General features: G+C 39.8%; 3 protein-coding genes across 12 annotated transcripts in view; 1 reads left to right on the plus strand and 2 right to left on the minus strand.

The window, feature by feature from the left end:
* Positions 1-5650: 5650 nt before the first annotated feature.
* Positions 5651-10530, minus strand: si:cabz01093077.1 (C-C chemokine receptor type 4). Of its 2 annotated transcripts, none has more exons than XM_017409911.3 (4): positions 10337-10530; positions 8800-8948; positions 6891-7063; positions 5651-6746 (listed from the first exon to the last, which is right to left on the minus strand). In XM_017409911.3, the coding sequence occupies exons 2-4, from the start codon at positions 8942-8944 to the stop codon at positions 6036-6038; spliced, it is 1029 nt and encodes a 342-aa protein (XP_017265400.1). In that variant the 5' UTR covers positions 8945-8948; positions 10337-10530; the 3' UTR covers positions 5651-6035. The 2 variants fall into 2 exon arrangements, with proteins under 2 accessions (XP_017265400.1, XP_024860355.1); XM_025004587.2 differs by lacking the exon at positions 10337-10530 and adding an exon at positions 9586-10313.
* Positions 10531-11944: 1414 nt separating this feature from the next.
* On the minus strand, positions 11945-17107 carry LOC108232214 (C-C chemokine receptor type 1). 2 transcript variants are annotated; one of them, XM_025004551.2, is made up of 5 exons: positions 16963-17107; positions 16694-16742; positions 14719-14875; positions 13596-13748; positions 11945-13483 (listed from the first exon to the last, which is right to left on the minus strand). In XM_025004551.2, the coding sequence occupies exons 4-5, from the start codon at positions 13735-13737 to the stop codon at positions 12588-12590; spliced, it is 1038 nt and encodes a 345-aa protein (XP_024860319.1). In that variant the 5' UTR covers positions 13738-13748; positions 14719-14875; positions 16694-16742; positions 16963-17107; the 3' UTR covers positions 11945-12587. The 2 variants fall into 2 exon arrangements, with proteins under 2 accessions (XP_024860319.1, XP_017265332.1); XM_017409843.3 differs by having other exon boundaries at positions 14740-14875; positions 16963-17104.
* Positions 17108-18219: 1112 nt separating this feature from the next.
* cobl (cordon-bleu WH2 repeat protein) overlaps positions 18220-19337 on the plus strand; it is a 51647-nt gene continuing 50529 nt past the window's right edge. For all 8 annotated transcript variants that reach the window (XM_017409982.3, XM_017409986.3, XM_017409985.3 and 5 more), the window contains exons 1-2: positions 18220-18325; positions 18572-18707. In XM_017409982.3, the coding sequence (XP_017265471.1) occupies positions 18679-18707 (29 nt within the window). In that variant the 5' untranslated portion in view covers positions 18220-18325; positions 18572-18678. The remainder of the gene's footprint in view (positions 18326-18571; positions 18708-19337) is intronic.

A 19337-nucleotide genomic window follows, 5' to 3' on the forward strand; every position in this document is an offset into this window, starting at 1 on the left:
AAGTGGCAGGTGGGCTTTCATTTGCCAGATCTGGTTAGATAGTTCTTCAGAATGCTTTTGAAACTTTTAAGCAAATTTTTTTTTAAAACCACATCATCTGCGTATACTGAACCACAAGTCCGCAAGCACAGGCTCAGATATATGTATGTGAAGGTAATTTTGACCATACCTGCAGATTGCAAAGCGCATGCATGATGTTTTTTGCTTAGTTTGCAGGAGAAGTGATACTACTGAAACAGTCATTAGTGCACCATGAGCCCAGATATGATATAAAACAGCACAGTTTGTAGGAAGCTGGTGGTTTTCTCTGGGGTAAGTTAACATTTAAGGTGTTATGGAGCATGCTGAAGCAGTTTTATTCAGGGTTCAGGTGATGTGGGTTTTATTGGCATGGCTCTGCACAACTGTCAATGACCTGCAAAGCATGACAATGGTTTTCTTACGCAAAGGTAGCTCTGTGGATATGTTATTTTTTTGAGGTTAGAGTTGCATTTAAGAAGACAGCAGTCCACATTGATCTCGGCCCTGCTTGGACAAACCACATCAATGCAAACGGTGTCATTGTTGGAGCACAGGAACGGACGAATAAAATGATAACTAGACTTCAATAAAGACAAAAGCTGATGTGGCAGCATAGCAACAAAATAACATTAGAGAAGCAGGCAAGTCAAACAGGGCTAGAGCCAAGGCAGAACAGGGTTTTAAAAAAAAAAGAAAACGTAGCCACAGCTAGAATAAAGCTAAATAAATCTGAGCTCGGAGAAAAAGTACTGGGAGGGATGATTAGAGAGATGAGAAGCAGGTGAGTTGATAGCCCTATTTTACTGAGCTGCAACCGCTGGAAACTAGTTGGTGAGAGAAAAAAACCCCTCAAAATTGTGGTAAAATATGAGAATTTTTAGATGCAGTCTCATTGAATTCAGTGTTTCTGACCAAGTAACCAGTGAGTCTGCATTTTGAAAAGGCCAATTTGTGAAAATCTGAGTTTATTTTAGTGTGCATTGTGTGCAAAACTGCATTTTTTTTAGCCAAAGCAAATATCTGTGGCAGGGGTGGGCAATCCTGGTCCTTGAAGGCCACTATCCTGCATGTTTTACTTGTCTCTCTGCTCCAACACACCTGATTTGAATCAATGGGTGATTAACACGCTTCTGCAGAACATGAAGTGGTGATTTAACCACTGAATCAGGTGTGTTGGAGCAGGGAAACAAGGAAAACATGCATGATAGTGGCCCTCGAGGACCAGGATTGCCTACCCCTGGTCTATAGAAACAGTGACCTTAGTCCTGCATACCTTCTGACTTCTCAGAGGCACAATTGAAAACATAAACATTTTTTTTTCCATCTGCACTGTGCATGTGCATGCCAGCCACAACTCTTTAAACTGCTGACAGAAACTCTGCTCAATTGTGGTTTTGTTGTTGCTGGTTTTATCACACAATGCTTCTGACAAACTTCACAGGTAGGAATAAAACCAGGTTTTATTGAGGGTTGGGGAGGACGTGGCATTTAAACAGATTAATAACATTTGCATTATTTTTATTGGGACAGTTTTGTACAAGATGTGAATTTTCAACATAAAAACCACCTATGGGAACAGATTAAAGCCAGAGATAGAAATTCTGCAGTATTTTGTTTTCCACCTGTGCCCCCCTTTGGCAGCTGCCACCACATTTATGACTTGATCTGCTGGAGATCGGCAGATATAGACCAGTTTTTCAAAAAGCATTTATCCTCAGTGCGGATTTTAGATCTGGACTAGTGCCTCTGATGTTTTCTGTCAGAGGAGAGCGCCCTGCACGTGTCAAAATACACCTCTAGTGTTCTTGAGACGATTTGGAGACACCTCAGGCAAGATTCAAGTGAGTTTAAGATGACACCTATGGCAACTATTTTGAGAGAAAAGTTGTTGCAGTCATTTTTTGAACATGTTTAAAACTTAAGTGACGAGGCTGTGCACCTCTGCATCTCACACAAGGAAGTTGTTGAGAACCCCTTAAAGGCCCAAGACACTGAGGGGACACTCAAGAGACTTCCTCATGAATACTGTCCACCAACTACTCACACAGAACAGAGACAGGACCTTGACGAGCAGATACCTGAGGACAACAATGAGCAGAGACACAGTGACAGAAAACAAGCTGATATCTCAAAATAAAACTACAAGGGGAAAAAAATGGTTTTAATACAATTGATACCATAATTCATAAACTCAAACTACGAAGACATGCAAACATCCTAGGATCATGAGAAACTGAGGTCCTGCAAAGAACTGTCAACAACATGGAAAATATTCATTGTTTGTCATCTTTCTACAGAACCTCACTTTTAAAAAATCTAAACTATTTAACATCCACTGTTCTACAATCTGGGTCAGCTGGGTCTGAAATAAAGACTTTTTTTTACCCATAAAAGCCAAATAGTGAGCTGTGTTTTTTTTTCTTCTCACCAATGATCCAACACACACATTCTTGTATTATTTGTGTCCACAAAGACTTCCAGTAAGTGTGATGCATCACTGCCACCCCCCCCCCACCCCCACATTGATTTACAACCATATACCGAAGTCTGCACGAATAATAAGAACTTGAATCTAAAAATAACAATGAAACTAAGTCTTCACACTTAAAAGGTTATAGAATCAAAAAGTCCAGCATTTACCTGCAACCGATATTACAGCAGAGGCAACTGAGTTTTTACATTTTAACATTATTTCTACAGATATTTGAACTATTTTTAAACAGAGGATCTCATATATTTAAACCCTTTCAGGTGATGCAGTTTGTTTTTCATGGAAGGTTTGGTCTAAAACTTTTATTACCTTGTACTAAGGAGCTTAATGCTTCACATACAAAAATAAGTAAAGCATATAAGTTAGGTTATTTTACTTAACTAACTTAATTCCTACTTATTTTGCTCAGTTTAGGCTTGCAGAGGCTTTTTCTTGTTTTATTTTAGTGCCTGCCATAGCAGTCAGTGACTGACAGGTGGGGTATATCTGCACAGGACACCTGTCCTTCACAAGACCAACACAGAGACACACAGACAGGCATGCACACACTCATTGGCCAGTAAATCTAACGTGCTTGTTTATGGACTGTAGGAGGAAACTGGAGTACCTGGTAAACTCCACCAAAAAAAAACCCGGCATCAGCTGAGGTATGAAACAAAGGTGGTTAGCACTTACTGTATGCTGAGGTGAAAGTGCTAACCACTTCACTACCATACAGATCTTAATTGAATTTCATTTATCAATTTAGTTTAATGTGCATGCAAAATCCCACATGAACACAAGTCATTACAAGAAAGAGTACCAAAACAAGCTGGGATAATAAAAGCTGAGCTCAACTGTATATATGATATTCTATTATTGTTTTTCTTTGGAGTAGAATGGCAATCGTGATTCTTACCAAATAAGTTTTAACATTTAAACCAAACCAGACAGTTTAGAGGGATGAGTGTGACTTAGTGATTAATAATCAAACCGTGAGCAAATGCTGGAGAAACTAAATGAATACAAAAGAGCACGAGGTCATGCAGAATGCAAACTCCTGTCTTTCGTACACCACTCCTCCTCTGCAACAATAAGGACTTTTCCATCAGGTTAAAAGTGTTAAGCAGTTCAGTCCTGACAGTTCAGTAAAATGCTGTTTTCCATGAGCATAGAACAGAAAGAAATGTGATGTGTAATTGTCAGGATTTGGGTATTTTGAGTTATTTTTTGATCTTCTGTGTTTGATTTTTTTGTTTTCTTGCAATCCTTCTGTTTTAATTTATTATCCTTGTATTTTTTTTAATGTGTTCTTGTGTAGTTCTTCTCCCCGTACCATCTGTGTTTCCTGTGCCCCTCTTCGCTCTCCCTCAGTCACCTCCTAAGTTGTTTTCCTGTCAGCCTGCCACGCCCACCTCACCTATTCCCCGTCACCTGTCGCTACAGCTGCGGTCAATGTCCCGCTCACCCTCAGCCTTTTACATCAAGTCACTTCCAGCTCATCATCGTTGGTCTCGTGCCACATTTAAGGCTGCTTCTTGTGATGGCCTCACCACTTTCTGTATTTAGTTTCGAGTTGCTCTGCCACCACATCAGCCGTTTGGGTTTGTTTTTGGCAAATAAATCCGTTTTTATTTTTGGAGACGAGTCTGCTGTCTGGTTTCCTTTCCATCAAACCTGATGCTAATAGCACAAAGCAGTAGATCTTGGTGATGGTTTCACAACCTACCACAAAACTGTGCGGGACCTTCGTTTCTTCACAAGCTTTAGAGGCTTTTAAGAAGCGTGGTTGGGGGAATGTCATGGCCTCCTTTCTTACCTGACCGAGAGCTTGTGGGTTCTTCCTAACTACAAGATAAACATGACTGAGGACAGCTCTGTATGCGTATGTTAGATGTGGTTGCTGCGTCAGAACAAATTCATCTAGAAGAGATCAGTGAATCGACAGATTATGAATAACTGACTCTGTGGACAGAAAGCTCATATCAGGATTTGGGAGGGGAAAAGTAACTAAGGGTAAAGAATAATTCTGAAATGCCAACAACGTTTATGACTTATTACTTTGTGTGACAAAGACCCTGTCTTCACTGCTTTGAATGTTTGACATAAATGGACATTTTCTGCATTTGTACCTCTTGCCTACATGCTGACAGAGTTTTTAGTTAGAAAAACTTGGGGAATCATTAAAAGTCGGTCGGTGTCTGTGTAGACTTGAGAAGCGGAGTCTTTCAGAAACAGTGATGTCGCAGCCTGTTTCTCACATGCTCACACTTTGTGCTCTAGGAATAGAAACGATGAAGCTGTTTTCCTGTTTTGTTTTGGGTTTTTTTTTTTTGGTCATGTTGCCATTAAAGTGTGACTGTTCTAAAAAAGTTGTTCACACAAAGGAAACTGTGAACAGTATCAAAGAAAAGAAAAGATTAAATTGCTTTGGGTGAATCTTTAGCCAAGTTAGGAGTGTTCTTTTTCTCTTTCGATATGTTGTTAATGTAGACGGTCTCACCACCTAGTGACACAAAATCGATGTTTCAGCTGTATTGTTAAGCTCCGCCCACACTACTTGTGATATCATTCTCAAATAGATAGTCTTTCTGTTCATATAAACTTTTCAGAAATAGGAAAACTGCAGTTGCTGTAATACCCATGCCACGCCACCACGTGTCGAGAAGGTACACTTTTAACAAAATATCAAAATACAAAGAAAGAACATTATTCAAATGGCTTAAGATTCTCCCAAGACTTGCTTTTTGTCACCCAATACCATCTACAGTTTTCTCTCAGTTATGAACCCTTTCAGGACAAACCCAGAGTTTGACAGCCACATCAGGATACAGCGAGCCAGAAAAAAAAAACCCAGCTCCATATTTGTTCATTTCTCGGGCACAAAGTGATAGTAGGCTTGCACAAAACAGGCTGCTTCATCGTTGTTTCTGAAAAGCCCCATGTCTCCTCTCCACATGGATCTACCAGAAACAGGTTTTTATATAATCTCCGCTTTAAAAATAGAACCATGCTGTTTTGATTTAGTTGCCTTATAGCCCTTCCTGCAAACTGCACATGTATACCTCGTATCGCACCGAGGCAGATCAAACTTTTTTTTTTTTAAACATTTACGTGTGAAACTCATACAAAAAATTTTGAAATGGCAGCTGCTTTTATTCGAAAGTATACTTTATTTTTTTTAGGAATACAGGTGTCATAAAAAACACAAACACACAATAACTAACGAGTCAATAATCAATTTTTAAAATTTTCTTTCACAATAAAAACATCATGAACAGGCGAGTAAGAGATATAAAGTCTGAATAAATGTTTCATACATTTTATTTTTACTGTGTACTTCCAGAATGAGTCATTACCTTGCATGTGACAAGAAAAACATAATGTGAATACCTTTTTGTGTTGCAAGCATAAGCCACATGTGCCACTACCTCTCCGCCCCAACCCCCCATACACACACACACACACCACCACCATATGTACACAGTTTGAATGAAAAAAAAAACCCTGCATATGCACCTTCCACCACATAGATGACCTATTTTTAAAGCTCGAGTCTCACAGGTGTGTTAGAAGTCTCATTCTCTGTATGGCTGCTGGTAGGCCCTCTGCTGTAATGTTTCCAGGGCGAAAGCTTTATCAGCACGTTGCCCACCGTCTTCCTAAACTTCTCCCCTATAAAGGCGTAGACCACTGGATTTATGCAGCAGTGAGACAGAGCAATCATCTCGGCGAAGCCCATGGCTCTGTTGATGGCGTTTGAAGTGCTGCAGCTGTCCAGGATTTGAAACAGCTCCAGCGTCTGAAGGAAAACCACGATGTTGTAGGGGACCCAGCACACCACAAACACGCACACCACGGTGAAAATCATCTTGATCGCTTTGCCCCGTTTGGAGTTCCTGGACCGCGAGAGCACAAAAAGGATCTTCGTGTAGCAAAAGATCATGACGGGGAGGCAGACGAAAAGGCCCAACGTGTTCTCGCTGAAGTTTCGCCGCATTTTCCAAGACCGCTGCGTGTCCTCGGGGTAGATGGGATGGCAGTGCATGCTGAGGTTGTTGTCCTCCTCTTCCTCCAAGGAGGCAAAGACCACCTGAGGGGACGCCATGATCACAGATACGACCCAGACTGCGACGCTGGCGATGATCCCGTAGCGAAGGGTTCGCGTTCGCATGGCCGCCACAGCGTGGACGATGGCGAGGTAGCGGTCCAAGCTCATCAGGGTCACGAACAAGGTGCCGCTGTAGAAACCTAACTGTTGGGAGGAGCAGAGAGGAAGCAAAGTGAGAACCGGATATGTCATGAAAAAATGCTTTTTATTTATAAACACTAGAATATAGATAATTTATCAGACTTTGTGCTTTACAGAATAGCTAAAGGTCTTTAAAAAGAAGCCCACCTGATAGAGTCCAGTTATCAGTTTGCATGATGCAATGTTCTCTGAACTGTAGGCCCAGATGGGCAGGGATACGGCCAGCAGAAGGTCGGACATCACCAAGTTGAAGAGAAACACATCCGTCATAGTTCTCAGCTTTGTGTATCGCAGGAGAACCCAGAGAACCGTCCAGTTGCCTGTGAATTCAATTAAGATTAAAAGTTACTATTTGGTGACAGTCACTTAAAGTTCAGATCTATCCAAGTGAGGTTCTGTGGAAAGGGTATAAACAATAATTTTTTACTTGTGATTCTGACCTGACGGACAAGTTAATAGCTAGTCTGAACGGGGCCAAGGCCAAAGTAGATTGCTGCTGTTTTAAAACAACTCCAGTCCTATAAAAAACTGCTATAAAAGTTGATATGAATGCCGCTTTTTTAATGTTTTTTCACCTTCATCAGTTATATATATATATATATATATATATATATATATATATATATATATATAATAAACCCTTTGACTGAAGTCCCAATCTGGGCTTGCACATGCAGCTTGGAGATTATGAAACCACAGAACCAACCACTGAACTACAGCAGACACATGCTGTAGGAAGCCACAGAATTAGATAAATAAAATCTGAATACAAACACAGAAAACGACCTACATTGCTGAAGAAAATATCCTGTTGTTTATTTTCCCTTTGTCTTTAGTTTTCTGTGTTCTGTTCATGTCCAGTCTGTCTGCTCCAAGATGCTGACTGATAAATTATCTTCTAATTTTAGTCTCAGAAATAGATTTTTAAACAGAAAATCTCCACTGTTGGACACAACAGGTTTTGCTGCAACTATTCCCACATTAAATAAGATCGTGTGAGGTTTAATGTTTGTATTGGACATAACACTGAGCTAAAACCAGCAAAATGTGTCAACAGGGCAGAATATTTTACACCCCAATGAGACTCTATTAGAGCTGCTCTGCAGTCCTGATCACTACCAACAGGTGACATGTTAAATCTACTGATGAACACTGTTGGTGACCTGTATTGCCCTATACCTGCAAATAAGTAAAGAACTGAGAAAAAACATTTTAAATTTCATTCAAAATTGTCAAAATAGTTGAAAAACACACAGAACAAAACAATGCACAGTAAGTTAAGTAATTAAGTAATTCATATTGTTTATTAGGAGGAACTACTTTGTGGGTTGAATGATTTATTTTAGGTGGGGCAGCACCTCACCTGCCCCTATGGACAGGTCTCGCCTAGTTCCCCTTATTAAAAACAGAGACCACCACCTTGGTCTGCTGCCCTGCAGGTGCTGTCCCAATCCTCCATGAGAAACTGAAGTGGCCATGATCGCCCCGCAGCGTTCAGTGCCTTCAGCATCTCAGGACAAATCTCGTTCACTTCCTGGTGCCCTGTCATCAAGTAATGGAGTCACCCGCCTCAGAGTCCTCAGACTGTCTCCTCAAAGTTGGACTTGGAGAGCATAAAATGGCAACAATCCACTTCGGTGTTGTCTGTTCAGACTAGCTGTTAGCTCATCAGTTTTTATGAATCTACAGAGGGCTGACTTTGCTTTAAAAGTATTTTGGTTGCTCACTACAGATGAAATCAGTTTTGGCAGAGACAGCAGCACCAGGCCTTCTTTAATGAAGCCTGTTTTATTCAATTCTGGATGCTGTGATTTCAGTCACAGACTTAAAATGCCCAGGGTGCCCCCGCCTCTCGCACAGTGACTGCTGGATATAGGCACCAGCTCTCCACAACCCAGAATGGAGAAGCGGGTAAAGAAAATGGATGGATGGATGGATGGATGGATGGACTTAAAATGCCACACTGTACATTGTATTGGTGTTTGTGCTCTTATAAACAAGCTTCAATTAAGGTAAAAAATCAAGGAAAACAGAATACATTCATATTTGAACCTACCCAGTAGACCCAGACCAAAAAGTGTGTAGTGAAAAATAAGGCGGAACAGGGATTCATTGGAGAAGACTGAGCTGATCTCGTTGTCACAGGAGTCATCGTCATAAAGGTAATTGTATGTTGTTGAGGCGTTCTCCGACTCGTTCATGTTGCTGGAAGACAGAACAGAGCGCTTGATGTACAAAGAGGACAATAAGTAACCATAACATCTGCTACGAAAGAAAAAAAAACGGAATTATTCTCTGCAAAACATTCAAAGTCTGGAAATCTGGAAAATTAGATACAAAAGAAACTGCAAACAAGTGTTATCATCTTACATTTCTTACTTTTTCCAAATGATTCATTTTAAGCATCAGAAAAATGATGACTGCACCTTTTCAATGTCTTAACGGCTTCCATTTCCTGTCAACAACTATCCCAAATGAGCAAGTATTTTTCCACACGAACAAAGGTACAGACTCATAAAAAGCACAATTATTTATTTGAAGGGACATAATTAACTTAACTGAGGTGGATTTGCAAAAGTTAAGTCATGGAATAACACCCCCCCCCCTCTCCCCCCCACAAAATAAAAAAAAACAAACTGTGGTTTTAAATTTCAACTTTTGCTCTAAAAGCTGAGCGCCACTTTCACTCAGACCACATAAAGAAGGCAGATAAGTAGCTGTGTTTAACTAAAGAGAAGTTTAGTACATGAACAATTGTCTGGTTTAAACAAATGATAATGAGTCATTTTGCACCATTCTGAATTTCTTCCATAGTTTTAATTATACAAATATGTTTACTTACTCGACAATGTGATCGTTTGAGTCCTGATTGGAGTTTCTTTTGATTTAAAAAATATGTACACATGAAAAAAAAAGATCTCCACTGAATTCTTTGGACAAACTCATGTCATAAACCTTCCAGAAGCAGAGAAATCGGACGCCGCGAGCCTTTCCTTTTGACTGATTGCTGTCTTCTTCGTCCAGTGGAGACTGAACGTTGCGCCGGCCACACAGAGCATTTTAAACAGATTAAAGATATTTCAAAGAATGAAACTGCTTTGGGAAATCAGAAACCTTTTTCTTGGACTTTTGTGCCCTTTAAGATGAACTTTTCAAATGAGATACTGCTCAGTGAGTCATCTTAAAAAGGGCCTCTTTGACAAACATTCAGACTCCTGTTTCTGAAACCCAAGCAAAATCCCCAAATCTGAAAGAAGTTCTCAATAATCACAACCAAAAATTCAGGCATGGCTCTAAACCAGTGAATGTCAGACTTCCTACGATGAGACCATAATCAAAATCCATGTGATCTTTTTTTAACCACATCGCACACTTTTCTTTCACTGTCATTGTACACCGAACCACCTGCTTTGACACCCTTGCCGACCCTCACTTCCTGTGGCTGACTTTGTACACAAACAAAAAAACACAGTCACACATGCACATATACACACACACACACACACACACACACAATCTGCACAAATCTGCAGGAGGTGAACAAGAAATGAAATGGCAGCTGAACATTTAGAAGTTGAAATGTTAACACTCACCAAATTCTTTACCAGAGTCACTCACTGCTCTTCAAAAAAGTGTGTGTTGGTGTGTTTCGCATGAAGCTCCCCACATTGTCATCCTGTCAGCATGCCATGCCCTTTTTTTCTTTTTTTTGTTAGTGTGAGTATGTGTCAGATTCTGCTGCACTGCTCATTTCTGGTAAGGTTTTGATGTTTCCTCTGCATTGAGTTAATCCTGCACAGAAAGGTGTCAGTGCGGTTTCTGAGAAACGTCCCTTTCTGTACTCACCTGTTACACTCAGAGGAGTTGGGGGAGGAAATGGGGTGGATGGGTGATGAATGTTCATTAAATTATATATTTGTTTCTTACATTTCTTTCAGATTGGAAAAACAACTGAAGGGTGTTCGACAGAAGGAGTGCACTCGCTGTAGGAAAGTTATTTACCATAAAGTTTTGGGTGTTTCAGAGAGTGAGAAAAGTGTGCGTCTGTCTGAGCAACAAAAGACAAAGGTTTTCGTGCCTTTCAGCAGCAGAATTGAGTCAAGTTAAAACTGTATTGTGCCCAAAATTAAAGGAAGAATGCACATCGCTTACTGCCTTTCTTGACTGAGTTTTAGAGTTTTAGACCAAGATCATTTTATTTAAGCTGAGTAGTTTTGCATGACTTTCATACCAAATTTTAGCTGAGTCCCTGTAAAACCGGTTGAGTTAGACCCATTCTTAAGAAAAAAAGTAATCGTTTGTGGACGTACAACCAGATCGCTTTCTGAAGGTTTCATCCAGTGGTTCATGAGATATTTTGCTAATAGACAGGCCTAACTCCAGTAGTTTCTGGCAAAGCTTTAGGAACAGATCTTGTGTGATTGGTTAGATCTTGGAGCACAAGTTGAGGAACTGTCTCAGTTTCTTTCACACCAATTTTGATTGCGGCATCTGTAAAACTGCTTGAATTACAGCTACTTCTGTTTTTTTCTAGTGTTGCTTAGCTGTGGCAGCCATGTTGAATTGGACTCCATGAGTTATGAGCTGTAGATGTAGATATTTTGCAGACAAACGAACACACAAACAGATTGGCACGTAGTTGTTCACAGGTTCCAACGCCATAAAAGGGAATGCTTTAAGTGCATTTTTTTTTTTTCTAGGAAAAGGTTCTACATATTGTTGCAAGTTGCACCTTCCCCTGCACCACAGCTGATAACAAGAACGTCATACGAGTTTCACAATTTAGGCATTTACATGGCTTAATGTTGAATGTTGACTTTTTGCCTTTATAAAAAAAAAAGAAAAAAGTGAGTTTTTCTTTGTTTACCCTTCTTTATGAATCGCATTGATAAAATAAAGAAGCTTCTCGTTCTAACAGAATGTGCTGAATCACAGAAAAGCTTGCCTTTATTACCAAATTATTTGATCAGGAACCATTTCAAAAAATATATTTTGTATTTATCCATGCATTTTTGCTGTTTCTCTTTTTGAAAAAAAATGCGTCTGTTTAGCTACTTGTGAAAGGAAGCGATGCAATGCGACACCGGCAATTATTGGTGAATAGAAAAATAAAAAGAACATGCCAACCGTCAACTAATCTGTACTTTCTGAGAACGAGCAAGATAGGATCACACACCAGAGAGCACAGCACAGACATGAGAGGCTGCTTATTAAACTATTTTTAATAAAAAGAAAAGGGAAAAAAATCACAAGACGATACAGGAATTTTTGTTTGAACACACTGATCCAGGTAATAAAACTCAAAGCAGATTTTTTTTTTTCAGTGAATAAATGCAAAGCGATGTGGAGAGTTTGTGAAAATGTTTGTAAAATTAAAAAAAAAAAAAGAAAAAGTAAAAAAGAAAATATACATTTACATATGCAACAAATTATACATTCAGACAAGTTTGGAAACTTTGGTGCACATCAGAAAATGGTAAAAGGGTTGTAATTATATCGCACCTTTCTAACCAATCAGGCCACTCAAAGCACTGGAAGGATTCAATGAATTATAACCTCCAGATTCCTATTTTTTTTATTTACTTCTACTTGCAGGATCTCCAAATAATGTGTAAAAAAAAAAAAAAAGCAGCAAAGAGCAGAATTTGAAGTTAGTCAAAGAGTAAGTAAATATTGTGGTTAACGCTATGCTTGCATCAGCAGCATTTAAACCAAAAGTAGGACATGCAGAGAGCCTTCAGAGGTGACGTACTGAAGAGTAAGTGTCTCTAGGATAAAACTGAAGGTGGTAAGACAGTTTCCTGCACCGTGGACAAGGATTGACCTGCCCGTCTCTTCTTCCTCCTACATGATGACGGTGGAGGTGACATCGGAGGACCTGGACCCAATGGAGCTCTTCCTGGAGGACCAATAGGAGGAACTCCCAGAGTAGTCCGGCGCCCACTTCTTCAGCAGCTGCAGGGCGCGCCTCATAAACTTCTGCCCCACAAAGGCGTAAATGATGGGGTTCAGGCAGCAGTGGGTGTAGGCGATCGCCTCAGTCACCGTTGTTGACAGCTTGATGTTTCCTTCCCTGGTGCAGCTGCCCTCTATGAATTCTTTTTTGTACAGGAACTTCAAGAAACGGGAAATGTTGTACGGAGCCCAGAACACGAAGAAGACCACCATTATGGAGATGATCAGCCTCACGATGCGGTGCCTCTTCGCAGTCCTCATGTTCACCAGAGTGGGGATGATCCTGGAGTAGCAAATCACCATCACCACCATGGGAATCACCAGGCCCAACATGTTTGTGATGAACAGGTCGTAGTGCATCCAGTTCTCGTTTTCCGGGGAGTAGTAACATCCCGTCCCCTGATCCTCGACCGTCACGTTGGCGAAGATGAAAGCCGGCAGGGAGACGCAAAGGCTCAGCATCCAGACGAACGCGATCATAAAGACGCCCACCTTCATGGTGCGGTACCGAGCCACCTTGTGAGCGTGCATGATGACCATGTAGCGGTCCAGCGTCATGATGACCATGAAGAAGATGCTGCTGAAGAAGCCGGAGTAGTGGGAGCACGACAGGAAGCGGCACATGAAGTCACCGAAGGTCCACTCGCTGATCACGGTGTAGTGGATGTAGAAAGGCAGCGTGAAGATGAAGAGCAGGTCAGAGAGGGCCAGGTTGAGAAGGCACAGGTCCGTCAGGTTGGTCTGGTTACGGTGTTTCACCAGAACACACACAACTAGGCCATTTCCTTTGGAAAGACAGAGAAATACAACATTAGTTGTCACGCAGAGTGACTAAAGAACTTTATTATAGAACAATATTTTGGGTGTGTTGTGTTAAATTTATGCACAAACACTTACCAAGGGAGCCCAGGATGAAGACCAGAGTGTAGAGAGTCACCAGAAACCCTTTGCTGAAGGTCCTTATGTCAAATTCACCACAAGGGGAGAAGGTCCCGTTGTCGTCATAGTATGAGGAATAGTCAGGCGTGGTTAAGAGCATCTCAGTAGTTTCTGAAGACAGAGATGTTTAATTTTTAATTTCAACATTTATCCCGTTGTGTAACTTTAATGAGATGCTTAAAGAATGATCACATTTTACTTATGTTGTTGGCTGAGGTAGAGGAAAATTTTTTTTTTCATTAGGGTAAACTCAAAATAGAGCCTTTGATCTTTTTTTTTTTAAGAAAGAAAGACTGGCGGATGTGTTTCACAACAGAGATGGGTTAAATAAAAAGGGGAAGAAAAAAATCAATTTCCAAAAACAAACAAACAAACCCTAAAAAAAAAAAAACTATCTGCTCAGACGATCAGGAAGCAGCCCTGAGTCTGTTGATAAGGGGAGTTATTCTGCCACCTGCTGGTTGTCACCAATAATGCACCCATAAAACATATTTTCGCATTAATCTGAAAAAAATAAGAGGATTTAAATTTAACTTCACATCATCAGTGATAAGAGGACTCTCACTGTACATGCTGGTTAACTCTGAATGGGTTTATCACACCTTCATACACCAGCTGTTTAATTACTTTAAATAATTTATACATTATTAATTAAAATCTGATATGTTCCTTATATCAAATATATTTTATGGTTAAACAGACACACACACACAGATATATATATAGTTTTATATATATATATATATATTTGTGTATCACGATTCTGAATTTATTTGACTTGATATAAAACCTATTTTTCATCTCAACAGATACAAGATGCTTACAGGCTCACTTTTCCACTGTACCAACTATCTTTAGCTTCAAAAAACAATCACGCTACAGTGAAGTGGTTTCAGAACCCAAAACACAGCATGATAAAGATGTAACGAGAGATCCAAAGATAATGATGACACACACTGGTTTTTACAGACAACGGGACTTAAAAAGTCCATTTACAGTAACCTTAAAAACTTCAAACGGAAATTAATTGACTGAAAGTCTGATCGGCACTGGCCCATACAGACTCCAAACACACGTGTACCTGTTGAGAAAACGCGTTCACCTTGCAAGGTTGCCGGCGTGTTCCAGTGGTGTCCTCTTCGAACTCGTCCGAACTTTCAGCAGATCAGCCTGGATCTTTGAGACTGAGATGCTGTCAGATGAGCCGTCTGCAGTCCTCTCATAATGAACAAGTGACACTGAGAAAGAGAAGTACAGATGTTGTTTCCTGTGCATGCGTCCCAGGGAGAGATCTTTATCTCAGCACAGTTTTACAAAGCCACTTGGCAGCAAAGATTACGAGAGATGCAAGAGACAGCCTGCACTTAGTAGGCACAAAGTGTGGCAAAAAAATAATAATAATATTGCAAATTAAACTGTAACAAAAATTCAAAATTGTCCTGTTTTTTTAAGCACAAATTAATTTGTTCAATACTAATGGTACATTCAATAGTGCAAGTAGTGACTTTAATCAATGCAAACCTAGTGATTTTCTTTACTTATTTTTGTGTAATAATTAAAAAAACACCAACAAAAACAGTGTTGTTGCTCACAGTCTGCTATCTTCATAGGGCTTAGACGTGTCGTTTAGCACTTTGTGACAATTTTTTTAAAGTCAGCTGATCTTTATCTTTACATGTCTGTATTTCTGCTTTTACAAATATAGCCCCTTACTTTGTTTACATTCTTCTTCTTTTAGGTGACATTTTTTGTTTGTTTGTTTGCCTCTGCTCACTCTAATGCAGACAAGGCAGACAGACGGACAGGAATAATAAAAAAAAAGGGGTCACAGATTAACCTGCAGCCCAGCTCGGTCACTCACAACATCTTCAACACCTGACAGCACACAGATAACTCCAGCTGCTAATTCAAAGATGGTTGGACTTCGGACTTTTTTTTATTCCAGGCTTCCTTAAAGGTAGATCCTATAGATATTTTCACAAGATGACACGTTTGGAGCATAGTTTGCATGCTCGGCTGAACCTTTTTTTTTTTTTTAAATTGCGTTGAGCTGCTCGAGCACAGCAGTGTGAGCTCTCTCATGATATCAAAACGTGCTGTGTTTGAACTCACACCCGTGGCAAACTACACAGATGACTCACCGCAGTTCAAAAACGCCACATTTACATCTTTTTGGGTTTTGTTTTTCCTCTTTTAGAGATATTCATTTCTCACAACACAACCCGTCACCTCAGTAACCGACAGTAAACGACAACAACCTCAAAGGTCTATTTTAGTCTTTTCAGGCATTTGAGGCCCGACTCTCTGGAACTCTGAATCTCTGGAACGACAACAACAATAAAAATGCCATTTTGCTGTTTTTAATCTGTTTTGGTATTTGCTATCATTTGTCTTTAAATTTAGAGAAAAATGTGGGCCAAATGAAGATTCACTCATTTACTTATGAAGGTTTATGAATGAGCTGATTATATCCACATAAATCAAACAAACAAAATCTTTAAAACGTTTTAGTACTTTAAAAGAAAAGAAAAAAAAACAAAAAAAAAAAAAAAAAAAAAAACTGACAATGTTCCATGTTGTGACTGAAACTTTCTGGGCATAATTTTCCACATCTGGGAAAGATCTCTTGACTACCAGGAAAAAAATAGTGCAGATCCCACATTTTTATAAAAACATCCCTGACTGTTCTGAAGACAATGAATAATGAATGCATTCCTGCAACAAACAATGGTTTGTGATATAAAAGTAACAGGCCTAAGCAGGTCTTAGAGTAAAGGTTTAACAATAATTTATTTTCTTCAGAATACAAAGCCAAGGTGCAGCTGCAGTGTTGTTGAATTTTCTTCAACAATTCACATTAATGACTCCTTTCTTTCCCTTTTTAAAAAAAAATACAGATTAAAATAGAGGATGTAGGTCCACTGTTAAAGGCATAGATTAAACACCGACATACTTTTGTAAAATCTAAATAAATTACTTTGTAAAGCGTTCTTAAGATATTCAATATATAACATTTCAAGAGAAAGTTTTCTTAATGAAATTGATTTTACACTTACTTCTCTTCGTCTTGTATCATTGGTATAATTCAAAAGTCCCAAACGTCGCCTTTAGAGAACAAAAAGAGTTAGCTGAGAAGAATGAAGTGGGTGGGAGATAATGAAGTTTACAAATGCCTTTAAAGTGGGTCATATTTCCTCGACAAACTCTGTGAAATCGTGTCGCCATGGCGCCCTCTAGCGACGGTTCCGTGCGTTACATTCCGGCGCTGCAATTTGTTCCACGAGCAAAACAAACACAAAGCAAGACGGGAGAAAAGTTTTATAACCTTTGAAAAGAAGGACAAATATCCGTGTTATAGTTGTACGATTATGGAGCGTACAGGTGCTCTGTTGAAGTAACCAAGAATAAGAATACGTCGCTTTAATTTCAGCTGTTCCTGCGCCGCCGCTCTCCAGCTGGCGCGCGCCGCTCAATAAATTCCCGGTGAGGATGATTGACGTGAGACGTGCTGACGAGGGCGGGCTTTGGGGGACGGCTTCAAGTTAGACGCAAAGACCGAAAACCGTCTTACATTGCCTTCAAAATAAAAGCCACACGAATAGGTACGCACTAAGTGCAAATGTGTCATTCACACCGTATGTCATTTACACAGTTTTTTTCCCCTCTTTCTATATCTGTGAAACAAATTTTGCACCAAACAAATAATAATTTAATAAAAAATAAATAAAGGTTTGCTGACATTTTAAATGAGATTCTAATCAGAATGTCATAACAGAATAATAGAAGTAACTTTGAATGGTCGTAATTATCTGAACGAGGACTCATTTTTGGAAATGATATAGCTCATATCTCATGAACCACTGGATGGATTTTAATGAAACCTTACGGTAGCAATCATTAAATGTACATCTACAACTGATTGAACTTTGAAGTCAGGTTGATTCAAGATGGCTGTGACAGTCAACCAACCTTTAAAAATAAAAAAAATGGTTTTAACTCAGTCAGTTTTACACTCAGTAAAACCTAAACTTAGTTGTGACAGGAACTAGGCATCGGCAACACACACAAGTAGTTCAAGCGTGACATCGTGCAACTCTGATTATTTACCAATGTCACTGATCTTAGGGTAAAGCCCTAGCATGGAAGACGGGTGATATGCATTCCTTCAAAGGATGCTACAACTTTTTTATTATTCATGTAAAGGTGGTCATAATGAAATTATATCAGATGTGAAGCACAGACTTCGCTCCAAAAAAGCTCAGTCAACTTCCCTTAAAAATCAAGTCTTTTTGACGGGCCTTTTAAAATTAATTTTATAAACAGATTAATATACAAAAGTATAAATTTTCAAGTTTCAAGATTTCAGTTTCTACAAACAAATCTCAGTATCTGCTTGTTCCACATTGGTAAAAATAATTCAAACAGCTAAACTAAAATTTTTGTTTAAATTGCTGTATTTAAAATGTATTTCTGCACGAGTTTTTAAAAGTAATACGCAGCAACAAATGATTTACCATTCAAAAGCCTTTATGGCAAACTAGGAAGAGCAACGTTTGTTTGTTTTGTCTTTCCGGAAGTTCTTTTTGTGACTACGACATCTTGACGGAGTTCGAGGGCAACTCAGTCACTGGGATACGGGGATTATAACAAGTGGATTTGACATCTTACTCAGCTCATGGAAAGACTCAGTAAGCCTGTTTTTATTATTCTAACTAATATAACTTAACGAAAGTTAAAAACTAGCACGTATCTCATGTTTTGTTAGCCGGGTCGGACTCCCGCCTGCCGCTGGTCACCGTAAACTTTTTACCTTTTGACAATTACCGCTGCTCGCCTTACGTTGGCTCTGAGCAACGCGTTGCCTTCTCAGTGAGAGACCTGCGCGACAGAGCACGACGTTTTGAAGACTAATTTGTGCACGCTGTGATATCCAGGTCACGGCACAGGTGAGAAAGTCATGGACATCCACTGAGCGCAGCGTTTGGGAGCCCCGGTGCCGCTGGAGGAGCAGGAGAGCAGCTGCTCGGCTGAAGCTGACACCATGACGGAGTCCTCCAAACCGCCTTCAGGGTCAGTCTGTAAAACACAGCTTCAGCGTGAACACGGTTCCCAGGAGAGGTTCACCTCATTGAACCTTCTGGATTAATATCAGCTTTCAGTTCCTGGCTTTCATATTCAACTTGCCTTTGAATCTTAGCTTTAAAAGGTACTCATTGCAAATTATGAAATCTAACTTAAAAAAAAAGGTTACTTTGAACTACATCAAGTGGTGCAGTTGGAGAGAGTTTACTCCAGTAGTTGTCCAGGCAGATTGATAGGCAGTCCTGAAATGCAGGTCCGCCCTCAGTGTAAACAAAACACTTTCACCTGTTGACTTTATTCAACAAATCTGAGCAAAAACATGAACCGATACATCAGAATTACTCGATTTCTTGGTCCCAATCAGATCTTCTATGGATGGCGCCATTGTTGACCCGTTTTCAGTCACTTTGGCTCTTCCTGTAGGTAAACAAAAAATTTGCGGTGAGTACCTTTAATTATGTAAATTGCCACAATAAAGGCCTCAATTAGATTTTTATCCTCTTTCTGTAATACTATCCCTATGTGGTGGGCAGTGTTGGTTAATTTAAATGAGTCAGCAGTGCTTTTTGAGCCAGGCTGACACTTTTAGTTTGGAGTTTCTGTGCTCCATCAGTGACC

Source organism: Kryptolebias marmoratus, linkage group LG16 (genome assembly GCF_001649575.2).
Source record: "Kryptolebias marmoratus isolate JLee-2015 linkage group LG16, ASM164957v2, whole genome shotgun sequence".
NCBI classification, from domain to species: domain Eukaryota; kingdom Metazoa; phylum Chordata; class Actinopteri; order Cyprinodontiformes; family Rivulidae; genus Kryptolebias; species Kryptolebias marmoratus.